Source organism: Pseudophryne corroboree, chromosome 11, assembly GCF_028390025.1.
Source record: "Pseudophryne corroboree isolate aPseCor3 chromosome 11, aPseCor3.hap2, whole genome shotgun sequence".
NCBI lineage: Eukaryota > Metazoa > Chordata > Amphibia > Anura > Myobatrachidae > Pseudophryne > Pseudophryne corroboree.
The window spans coordinates 95,425,221-95,437,342 of NC_086454.1; the positions used below are offsets into that span (position 1 = coordinate 95,425,221).

Consider the following 12,122-nt stretch of genomic DNA (forward strand, 5'->3'; position numbering starts at 1 on the left):
CAGTATGTGTCCAGAACAAGAGATCCAAAGGCAGTCGCGGTGGATGCTCTCACTGTCGCGTGGCCGTACAGTCTTGTGTATCTGTTTCCACCGTTTCCGCTGCTCCCTCTGGTGCTAAAACGGATCAAAAGAGAGTCGCTCACAGTCATACTAGTGGCGCCTCATTGGCCTCGGAGAGCTTGGTTCTCGGATCTTCGAGGATTACTCGCAGACGATCCGTGGCCGCTCCCGATACGTCCAGACCTGTTACAACAGGGTCCGTTTCTTTACCCCGATTTAGCGCGGCTGCGTTTGACGGGGTGGCTGTTGAGACCGCCCTCTTAAGAAGAGAGGGCATTCCAGATTCAGTTATACCAACCATGTTACGAGCTAGAAAGCCGGTTACGGCAGCTCATTATTACAGAATATGGCGTGCCTATATAGGTTGGTGTGAAGCTCGGAAATTTCCGACATCAGCTTTCAAGTTATGCCGCCTTTTGTTGTTTCTACAAACAGGCTTAGATGGAGGATTGCGTTTATCTACACTAAAGGTGCAGGTATCTGCTTTGTCAATTTACTTTCAAAGACGATTGGCTCTATTGCCGTCTATACGCACTTTTCTCCAAGGTGTACTCAGGGTACAGCCTCCATTCATACCACCTACAGCGCCATGGGACTTGAATCTGGTTTTGGAGTTCTTACAGTCTTCATATTTTGAACCCTTACAACAAGTGGATATAAAGTTTCTCACTTGGAAAACAATTTTTCTCTTAGCCTTAGCTTCCGCAAGGCGTGTTTCGGATTTGGGTGCCTTGTCATGCAAGCCACCGTATTTGGTGTTTCATGATGACAGAGCGGAACTTCGGACGAATCCCGCCTTCTTACCAAAGGTAGTGTCATCTTTTCACATCAATCAACCAATAGTAGTTCCTGTGTTGACAGCACATTCTGGAACTCTGGATGTGGTTCGCGCATTACGCGTTTATGTATCCCGAACGTCTTCAGTTCGTAAGACGGATACGTTATTTGTTCTCTATGATGCTGCCAAGATGGGTTGGCCAGCATCTAAACAAACTTTATCCAGATGGATAAAACTGACCATACGCCAGGCTTACCTTCATGCTAGGTTACAACCGCCTACGTCAGTAACCGCTCATTCCACACGTTCTGTGGGAACTTCATGGGCAGCTGGTCGTGGGGCTTCTGCGACGCAGCTTTGCCGGGCGGCTACATGGTCTTCCGTGCACACGTTTGTGCGCTTTTACAAGTTTGATACTTTTGCGGCATCAGCATCTAGCTTTGGCCGCCTAGTTTTACAAGTGCCAAACAGCTCTCCCGCCCACGGGGGAAGCTTTGGTACGTCCCAAGAGTACTCCAGTGACCCCTAGTGGATGATAAAGAAAATAGGATTTTGGTACTTACCAGGTAAATCCTTTTCTTTGAATCCATAGGGGGCACTGGACGCCCACCCAGAGCAGTTTTACCTACTTGTGGTTAGTTCTGAGGATCTTATGGTAACACACTTTCACCGGCTGGTTCAAGTTACAAGTGCTGGTTAGGGTGTCAACTGTTAGTTGTCAGTAACGTTATGTGTTAACTTCGTTATTGTCAGTTATGTTATATGTAATACTCCATTATTAACCTCTCTTAATTCCTGTTCGGCTCAGTAAAAAACACTGAGTAAGTGCTCAGGGATATGGAGGGGTGGAGTGTTACTAATTTGAATATTCAGTGCTGTTTCCTGCGGAAGCCCGTCCATATCCCAAGAGTACTCCAGTGCCCCCTATGGATTCAAAGAAAAGGATTTACCTGGTAAGTACCAAAATCCTATTTTCACTTGAACCAACCTATTGTGGTGCCTGCGGCTACTAGGGACTTGGAGGATTCCAAGTTACTGGACGTAGTCAGGGCCTTGAAAATTTGTTTCCAGGACGGCTGGAGTCAGGAAAACTGACTCGCTTTTTATCCTGTATGCACCCAACAAAATAGGTGCTCCTGCTTCTAAGCAGACTATTGCTCGCTGGATTTGTAGCACAATTCAGCTGGCGCATTCTGCGGCTGGATTGCCGCATCCTAAATCAGTGAAAGCCCATTCCACGAGGAAGGTGGGCTCATCTTGGGCGGCTGCCCGAGGGGTCTCGGCTTTACAACTTTGCCGAGCTGCAACTTGGTCAGGGGCAAACACGTTTGCTAAATTCTACAAATTTGATACCCTGGCTGAGGAGGACCTTGAGTTCTCTCATTCGGTGCTGCAGAGTCATCCGCACTCTCCCGCCCGTTTGGGAGCTTTGGTATAATCCCCATGGTCCTTACGGAGTCCCCAGCATCCACTAGGACGTCAGAGAAAATAAGAATTTACTCACCGGTAATTCTATTTCTCGTAGTCCGTAGTGGATGCTGGGCGCCCATCCCAAGTGCGGATTGTCTGCAATACTTGTATATAGTTATTGCCTAACTAAAGGGTTATTGTTGAGCCATCTGTTGAGAGGCTCAGTTATATTTCATACTGTTAACTGGGTATAGTATCACGAGTTGTACGGTGTGATTGGTGTGGCTGGTATGAGTCTTACCCGGGATTCAAAATCCTTCGTTATTGTGTCAGCTCTTCCGGGCACAGTATCCTAACTGAGGTCTGGAGGAGGGGCATAGAGGGAGGAGCCAGTGCACACCAGATAGTACCAAATCTTTCTTATAGAGTGCCCAGTCTCCTGCGGAGCCCATCTATTCCCCATGGTCCTTACGGAGTTCCCAGCATCCACTACGGACTACGAGAAATAGAATTACCGGTGAGTAAATTCTTATTTTTTGTAAACACTCGAGGGGCCGTGGAGAGAACGAAAGGAAGAGCCTGAAACTGGAAGTGCTAAGGACCAATTGCGAACCGCAACAGATGCTGATGACCGGACCAAATTGGAACATGGAGGTACGCGTCATTTATGTCGATAGATGCCAAATACTCCTCTTCCATTGCGGCGATAATTGAACGAATCGATTCCATCTTGAATTTTTGGACAGCGAGATACGGGTTCAGGCTTTTTAAATTCAAAATGGGTCGAAACGAACCGTCCGCTTTGCTCACGAGAAAAAGTCTTGAGTAAAAACCCTGACCCTGTTGTAATCTGGGGACTGAAAGAATTACTCCGTCTCGCAAAAGTTTGAAAGTAGCCTGAATTAACGCTTGTCGTTTGGAGGGATCGTTTGGAAGGGGAGTGATGAAAAAACGGTCTGGAACAGGTTCCTCCAGATCCAAAATGTACCCTCGGGATATTACCCCTGTCACCCACCGATCCGGTTGCGACAGGAGCCACGTTTCCCGGAAATGTAGTAACCGTGCTCCCACTACCCTCCGAAGATCTCCCCGCGTCATGCGGTAGGCTTGTTGGCTGGCTTAACCGCCGGCCTGCGGGATGACTGTGATCCCCTACCACGGTATGCACCTCGTCGTGGGTACCTGGAAAAGGCTCGAAAGGACTGGAAACTGCCCCTGCCCTGAGTCTGAAAGGAACGAAACTTAGTCGATTTAGGCTTCTGAGGAGCAACAGGAAGAAATGAACTCTTGCTGCCTGTGGTATCGGAGATAATCTTCTTAAGTTCCGGACCAAAGAGGTATTCACCCTCAAAGGGGTCAGCTGTCAAAGTCTGTTTGGAATCAGAATCAGCATTCCAAACACGAAGCCAGAGCGAACGCCGTGCCGTAACCGCCAGAGCAGACACGCGCGACTGCAATGAGGCCAACAAGGCTTCCCCTACATAATTGATAGCCTCAGAAATCTGCTCCGCTAGCTGGATAGCCTCCGAAGGGTCATCAGATTGCATCCCCGACACCACCTGCGCCAACCATTCATCTACAGCTTTAAGTACCCAGGCACCAGCGAGAACTGGACGCAGGGAAACACCTGATAAGGTAAACATAGACTTAAGAATTGCTTCAATCTTCCTATCCGTGGAATCTTTCAATGTCACTGACTGCACTGAAGGAATTACCGTAGCCTTCGCCAGGTGAGAAATAGGAGCATCCACCTTTGGCGCAGTCTCCCAGAACCTGGTATCCTGCTCCGCGAAGGGATAAAGAAACCTTAACTTCTTAGGAGCCTGAAACCTTGAATCCGGTTTAAGCCAAGGTTCTTTCAAAATATCTGCAAAATGTGTATAGGAAGGAAAGACAGTTACTTGTCTCTTCTGACGTTTGAAAAAGGCAGAAGAAGTCTCCGCCTCCACCGTATCCTGAACATTAAGTGTATGACGTATGGCCTCAATTAACAATTGGACACCTGAATTTTACCAACAATTCCTCCTCTTCCCAAGCGGAAGAATCTTCCCACTCAGGATCCAGTTCTCCCTCTTCCAAAGGAGTGTCTGGATCTGCCTCCTCACCAGGTAGCGGGTGTTGACGTTTCGAGGCTGCTGAGCCCGAAGTAGTCACAATTTTATTAATAGACTGTGCTAAATCCGACAGACATTTACCCATATTTCTAGCCCAAAGTGGTTCCTCCGCAGGCTGATCAGTATGAGAACCTGACTGAGACTGACGCAAATCTGCAATAGCATCAGCCATGTTCCTAGCCCAGAGAGGTACCGACTGATCTGTCGACCCACTAGACTGCTCGACTACAGGCGTCCCAGAGCATGTGGTGCAGAGAGAACCCGGATCCGTGCTACCCTTAGAAAGCTTGGATCCGCATTGGGAACAAGCAAAATAAACAGCCGAGCCTGTCTTCCCCTTAGCAGGTTTGTCTGGCTTATTGGCCATCCTGCAAATCCAATGATCAATTCTATGCCTAAGATGGGGATGTTAAGGAGCACTGACAAAACGACTCCTAAACCCTTATCTACCTTTTTTTTTTTTTTTTTTTTTTATACAAAACCCCCTTAAATGAAGAAAACACAAAAATGTAAAAAATATTACTAGAGACATAGGACCAGTTAGGAGACAATGGTGCCTAACCCTAGCTACTGGCTCAGTTAGTTAGAAAAACAATCACAGCCCCTAGTGGGGATTGATGTACAAAATACTTGCGGTTGGCCGATCCCTTCCTCAAAGTGAGAGCCCCGCTGTGTGTGTGTGTGTGTGATGTGGCGCGCAGCGTCCCCCGCATGCAGTAACATGGGGAAAATGGTGCCCGGTGAAGAAGTCCGCCCCCACAGACTGAGGTAGGCGGCGCTGTGTTGAGCAGGAGACAGACTGCTTCCGCCACGGCTAGTGGTCACCTACACTGCCGCGCCGGCCAGCGGAAGTCGGGCGCGCCGGTGCGCGCCTCTGACAGCGGTGACCGGCGGCGGTAAGAAGAAGAGCCGTAGCCTGGTCGCCCTGCCCGGCGCCGCCAAGAGCGGCTGTAAAGTACATCGCCTTTCCCCTTCACCGCGCGCGCTGTAACCAGCACAGCGCGCGCTGCACACACACACCGAATCAAAGACACTTGTAAAACAGCCCAACACAGGGCTGTGGCTGCAGGACATACCTCATAGAAGCCTCCTAACAGATATGAGAGTGGGGGGCAGTGTCAGGAGTGGTGACTACCCCGTAGGCTGCATAGAGTGGGGAGACTCACTAACTAGACCCCACACTCAGATACCTGTCGCCTGTAAACAGGGACTTTGGATCTGCTTCCAGAAAATAAAACACAACAAATAAAACCTAACTAAAAACTAAGACAGGAACTGTGCCTGCACTCTCCAGGCACACAACTTAAACTGAGGTGTTGGGCTGGTCAGGCTGGAGATGGGAGGGGTTAGAGGGGGGAGGAGTTTCTTTTGATAGGTTCTGTGCCAAAGCTCCCTCCCACACACTCTAACCCAGTGATTTTCAACCTTTTTCAAGTCGCGGCACACCGACCAAGATTTTTAAACTGCCAAGGCACACCATCAGTCCCCCACTCCTCCCCCCCAACAAAAGAAGAAGAAAAAAAAACACACATTGGCTCCCATGGGGGGAAAAAACACACACACACACACATTGGCCCCCACAGTAATTAAACAAATGCATTGGCCTCTGCAGTAATTCCACACATTGCCCCCCCCCCCCCAGTAATACCACACATGGCCCCCCACAGTAATACCACACATGCACCCCCCCCACACACACACACACAGTAATACCACACATTGCACCCCAACAGTATTTCCACACACTGACTCCCACAGCAATTAAATAAATACAAATTCACTGGCTCCTACCTGGGAGTTAGTGGATATGAGGCTCATGTTTCACTCTCTCTGCCTCAGGCACTGAAGTTCATGCAGCCGGAGAAGCAAGGAGCAGCATGGGTTGAGAGTGGGTAGTTCATATTTCCCTCTCCCTGCCTCCGTGTCTGCAGTGTATGCAGTCGGAGGACCAAGGACGGAGCAGCACGGGCTGAGAGCGGGCAGTTCATATTTCCCTCTCCCTGCCTTCGCATCTGCAGTGTATGCAGCCGGAGGTGAGACAGCGGGCAGGTTAGCGGGCGGGCGGGCAGGACATGGTATGTGTGACGAGTCACGCTGCGTCTCATAGGTTACAGGCCAGCGCAGTCAAAACCAGATAGTCGGCGGCTAGGCATCAGGCAACTCTCGCGGCACATCTGAGAACCGCTGGCGGCACACTAGTGTGCCGCGGCACAGCGGTTGAAAAACACTGCTCTAACCCATCAGTACGGACGCAGCGTCCCCCAGATGGATGACAGAGAAAGTGTGTATGCCATCCTCTTTATGGGGTATCTTCATCTTTCCCTAATCTTTGTCTCAGCTCCCCAATTTGAAATAATGGCACTACATAGACAATGTGTTTTTATATCATGTTTGGACTCTCATTACTGCCTGATTTATTTATTTATTTTTACTGGAAGTGCTGTTTGGAAATAGGGTCTTGTATGTACATTTCATGTGACTTGGTGAAAGATGTTCACCTTCAGATGAGCCTTTTTCATTCTATGAGGATATACCCTCTTGCAACTGTTGCTGTATCATTGCTTTTGGGGGATGTACAAGCCAATAAATTGGTCATCTGAAGCAGGAAAACCCATTTAAGTAGCATTTTCTTTACACGCAGACCAGTGTAATAATTGACATTGCTTAGATCTTGAATTGTGACCATTGGAACACAGGAACAGAGAAGTACTGATGTTTAGGTTGCAGGATCACCCTTCTTTATTGGTCTGTTACTCAGAATGGCTTATAAGTGTTATATCTCTGATTCAATACAGGGAATGATTGCTCTGCGCAGAGGGGCCACTGAACTGACGCACGAGGACTACATGGAGGGGATATTGGAAGTCCAAGCTAAGAAAAAGGCCAATTTGCAGTACTATGCGTGAACCCACAATGAGGTCAATCAGTGGGAAGTGCCACTGCTTGTTATGTACGGACTGTTCACTTTATGTTACAGAAGGAAATAAACCAGACCTCTCTAACGGAACAACCTGCGCTCACTTTGGAGTTTTTGCTTCTAAAGGGAGTGTTTACTCATTTATTGATTCTCTCCATGGCCAAATGCGAAACCAGAAATCCTGTAAATGTCATTTTATACGGTGAGTTCTCTGTCCATGCGTCCTCGATTATTCTACTAAGGAATGTGACCTGGGCCAAACAAGACTCTTCTCATGGAATATTTTACTGGGATTCTGTCTATGGAAATGTAGCTCTAGTTCTCATCAATGCTTTACCCAGTTTTAAAATATGACCTTCTCCTTCTCCTTCTGTTTGCATTAAAGTAGATCTCCATGAAAGCATACTTTTATTGTTAATGCCCCCCACCCCCAGCTATGGGGGCTCTCTGTGGTTCAGGAAATGTGAGGACCTGCTGCAGCCTGTAAGTGCATTACAGCCATGGGAAATCGGAAAGTAAATGCTCCTCTGTAAAAGGTTGTCATTGCAGCTGATTGGCTGTCTGTGTCTTGTCCTGTCCAATCAGCTGCTTTGACCAGCACCTGGGCCGCATTCAATTCCAAGCTTGTTGGGAGCAGCAGAGGTTATATAACAGATGGCAAGCCTCTTCCTGGGCATGGTTTCATGTTTTATACTAGCTTAGGGGTAAGGTGCCAATGGCTATGAAAACGTAGTGGCACTAATAATGCACAAAATAAATAAACCTGTTTAAACTCAATCAGAATCGGCTTTATTGGCCAGGTATACTTGCGTATACTAGGATTTTGTCTTCGGTTTGCTATAAAACAGCCAAGTAGGTAGCAGGTAAGGAGGTGTGTGTGTGTGTGTGTGTGTGTGTGTGTGTGTGTGTGTGTGTGTGTGTGTGTGTGTGTGTGTGTGTGTAGGTGGGGGTGGGGGGGTGGCGCAAGTAAAGTTACACAGATAGGTATACCGTAGGGACACAAGTTAGTTACATGTACGCCTAGTCAGTCAATGTTCAGGAGTTCAGCAGGCGGACCGCTTGGGGAAAGAAACTTTTGAGGCTTCTGGTGGATCTGGCGGGGACAGCCCTGTAACGCCTGCCTGAAGGAAGCAAGTTAAACATGCTGTGGCCGGGGTGTAGCTGGTCTTTTACTATCTTCATTGCCCGCTTTTTAGCTCTGGACAAGTACAGGTCCTGGACTGAGGGAAGGTTGGCCCCGATGATCTTCTCTGCGGTTCTGACCACCTTTTGGAGCCTGCATCTGTCCCTCGCGCTGGCGGAGCTGTACCATACGAGTATTGAGGAGCACAGTACCGACTCCACAATCGCGGAGTAGAAGAGGAGCAGAAGCTTCTGTGAGATGTTGAACTTCCTTAGTTGCCTGAGGAAGAACAACCTCTGCTGCGCTTTCCCAACAGTGGCGTCAGCGTTGGACCCCATTTAAGGTCCCGGGAGATTGTGGTCCCTAGAAACTTGAAGGAGTCCACTAGCGATACCACACTGTCAGCAATCGTTAGCGGAGGTGCACTAGATGACTTCTTCCTGAAGTCCACTATCATCTCGACGGTTTTGAGGGGGTTGAGCTCAAGGTTGTTGTGGATGCACCACTGGGCCAGCCGGTCTACTTCCCGTCTACAGGCCGATTCGTCCCCATCCTTGATGAGGCCGATGACTGTGGTGTCATCGGCGAATTTGATGATCCTTACTGATTGCGCCTCTGAGGTACAGTCATTTGTGTATAGTGAGAAGAGCAGGGGTGAGAGGACACAGCCCTGAGGGGCCCCTGTACTAATGGACAGCGCTTGAGAGGTGAATTCCCCTGCTTTCACCACCTGTGTCTAATCTGTCAGGAAGTCTATTATCCAGGAACAGGTAGCTTCTGGGACCCCTAGGCGAAGTAATTTGGGGTGGAGGATGCTGGGGACGATTGTATTGAAGGCCGAGCTGAAATCGACAAACAGGACCCTCGCGTAGGTACCGGGAATGTCTAGGTGCTGTAGAATGTAGTGCAGGCCCAGGTTGACTGCATCCTCGACACACCAATTCGAGCGATAGGCGAACTGCAGGGGGTCCAGTCACAGTTTTCAGGTGATTTAAAACCAGATGCTCGAACGTTTTCATGACCACAGACGTCAGTGCTATCAGCCTGTAGTCGTTAAGGTTCGTGATAGTGGGTTTCTTGGGGACCGGGACTATAGTAGACCTTTTGAGGCAGGAAGAGACTTTCTGTAGCTCCAGCGATTTATTGAAGATCTTGGTGAATATGGGGGCGAGCTGACCCGCACATGCTCTTAGGGCAGATGGTGACACTCCGTCAGGACCCGGAGCTTTCCTGGGTTTGGCCCTTTTGAACAATGCCTCCACCTCTTCTTGGGTGACTTGCAGTGCCTGGGGTTGGCCGTCGGTGTTCGGGGCATCGTAGAGGTGATTGTTTGGGTTGCAGGGTACTTCTTTTGCAAACCTGCAATAAAAGTGGTTCAGTTCATCTGCAAGGTCTTGGTGCATGGTGGTGGACTTTGATGTTTTCCTATAGTTGGTTATGGATTGCATTCCTTTCCATACAGATACGGGGTCATTGGTGGAGAGATCGTTTGTCAGCTTGTCCGAGAACCGCTTTTTTGCTAGCATGATTCCTTTAATCAGAGTTCCTAGTACGGTTGTATAGTGCTCTGTCACCGCTGCTATAGGCCTCCTCTTTGGCTCGACGAATTTGCCTGAGCTGGGCATTGAACCAGGGCTGCTTGTTGTTGTAAATGCGGTAAGTCTTGGTAGGTACACACATGTCCTCACAGTAGCTGATGTAGGATGTGACCGTGTCTGTCAGGTCATTCAGGTCGGTTGCCGAGGCTTCAAAGACCCCCCATTCCGTGCAGTCAAAGCATGTAAGGGACCTATATTTTAAATGTGGTATATTGGTATAGGAACTGATGTTGAGTATATATTAACGCAGTTTTAGTGGGCTGCCATTATAATGCTGTATATGCTATAAAAAAAAGTTATTTCCGTTATAACAGATGTGCTTTGGTAGTCTAAGCCAGGGATAGGCAACCTATGGCATGCCCGTGCTGCAAGCATGTGGTAGGGCATGCTGGGATGTGTAGTTGCACTCCAGCTACTGTGCCAGAGTTTGCCTATCCCTGGTCTAAGCAGACATAGACAGCTTGTGGAACTACAAATTCCAGCGGTCATTGCCAGCATGTGGTTGTTGGAGCATGTCGGTATTTGTAGCTTCACAGCCCATTCTAGTGGGTGAGGGGGAAGAAGCCTGCTATCATGGCAGTGTCTTACTCCTATGAGCCATTGACTTTGCATGTGAGATTCTGAGGTTTTTGTAATTTGTTCCGAGATTATGGAACCAGTAGGATTTTATTGAGTTTGCAGTTAAATTTAAAGTAGCAATCCGTTATAAATCCACTAATGAGATCGCACAGTGACGTCAAGTCACAGCCGGCAAGAGCATGCAGTTTTGAACGATGAGTCCAAATTGAGCTGCATGCACGGCTGACACAGAGTCGTTAACGACATGCGGGTCCGTGCATCGCTCAGCGGCTTCATACACACTGGGCGATATAGTAATGGATGTCGCTCAGGAAGGGTCAAAATGAGCGATGTTTGTTTACTTTATCGCTAAGTGTGTACCCACCTTTAGAAATGTCCTTATACTCTCTGTAAATAGCATATTTAAAATAGATGTGTAGTGTTAGTCTAAAGCTGGGAATAAACTATACAGTTATCTGTCAGATAATCTGTGGTTGGAATGAAAACCTGGTAATGGATGAGAGCAACTGACAATCGACCATTTGCTCCCAAACAGTGGAAAATGGACAAAACTTGTTTATACAAATTGGTTAAATCATTGGTTTTGTCCATTTCTGCAGCGGGGTACACTGGTATTCCACAGGGAATAAGAGTAGGATCTTGATCCGAGGCAACAACAGGCTAAAAGCTTTGACTGTTCCCAAGATGCTCAGCACTGCCTCCTCTATAACCCCGCCTCCGTGCACAGGAGCTCAGATTGTAAGTTGGTGCCTGCAGTGCAGGCAGCTAATAGGCAGGGCTGCTCCAGCAGCCCTACGAAGAGCTATTTTAAAGAAGACAGAAGACTTCAAGGGCTGCAGCAGAGACTCGAGTGCTAGATATCATTCTGATATCTCCTGCTGCAGCTCCATCACCTCCCACAGCGGCGCTGTATACTCCCGCGTCCCTGGTTGCCGGAAACTTACAGCGGAGGCTCCGGTTCTTCACCCAGGCCACACACACCAACTGAAGTTCTCCGGGATCGCATGGCCGCACTCGGGGAGGAGGTAAGAGGATTCCCCAGGCTGGACCCGCTGAAAATCTCGAACCGCCGCGGCCATTAGGACGCGGGCCGGGCGTGCTGGCGTGGACACTGTGGCAGCACAGGGACCCCACTAGACCGCAAGGGCACACGTCGGATTAGGCTATCATCCATTTTATTAAGGCCTGCAGCACCCAGTGGTGAAGTCCAGCAAGGTGATAAGGCTCTGGCCTGTAGTCCCTCGCCCAGCCCCTGGGCACCATTTAGAGTAAATGTTCCCATCCTGGAGCTGCATCTCTCTGTCTCCCTCACTCCATGTCAGCGATTGGGCACCATTACACACAGCTGCGCTGATTCTGGGACTGCTGGGTGATGCCTCCTCTGTAAAGCCGCCTGCATCATCAGCGCTGTGTATTTACAGGACACTTAAGTATTCTATATGTCGTTTAGACAGTGTTAGTTAAGAACAAGTGCATACTTCATGGTTATTTTAGTACAAGTACCCTGTGATATTCATCAAGTTTTTACTGTGCATTGATATAT

General features: G+C 48.7%; 1 protein-coding gene across 1 annotated transcript in view; it reads left to right on the forward strand.

Moving 5' to 3' along the window:
- The window catches only part of PSMC3 (proteasome 26S subunit, ATPase 3), a 48,167-nt gene extending 40,111 nt beyond the window's left edge, over window positions 1–8,056 (forward strand). Inside the window, exon 12 of the mRNA XM_063944588.1 lies at window positions 7,158–8,056. Coding sequence (XP_063800658.1) covers window positions 7,158–7,268 — 111 coding nt within the window. The 3' untranslated portion in view covers window positions 7,269–8,056. The remainder of the gene's footprint in view (window positions 1–7,157) is intronic.
- Window positions 8,057–12,122: the final 4,066 nt, after the last annotated feature.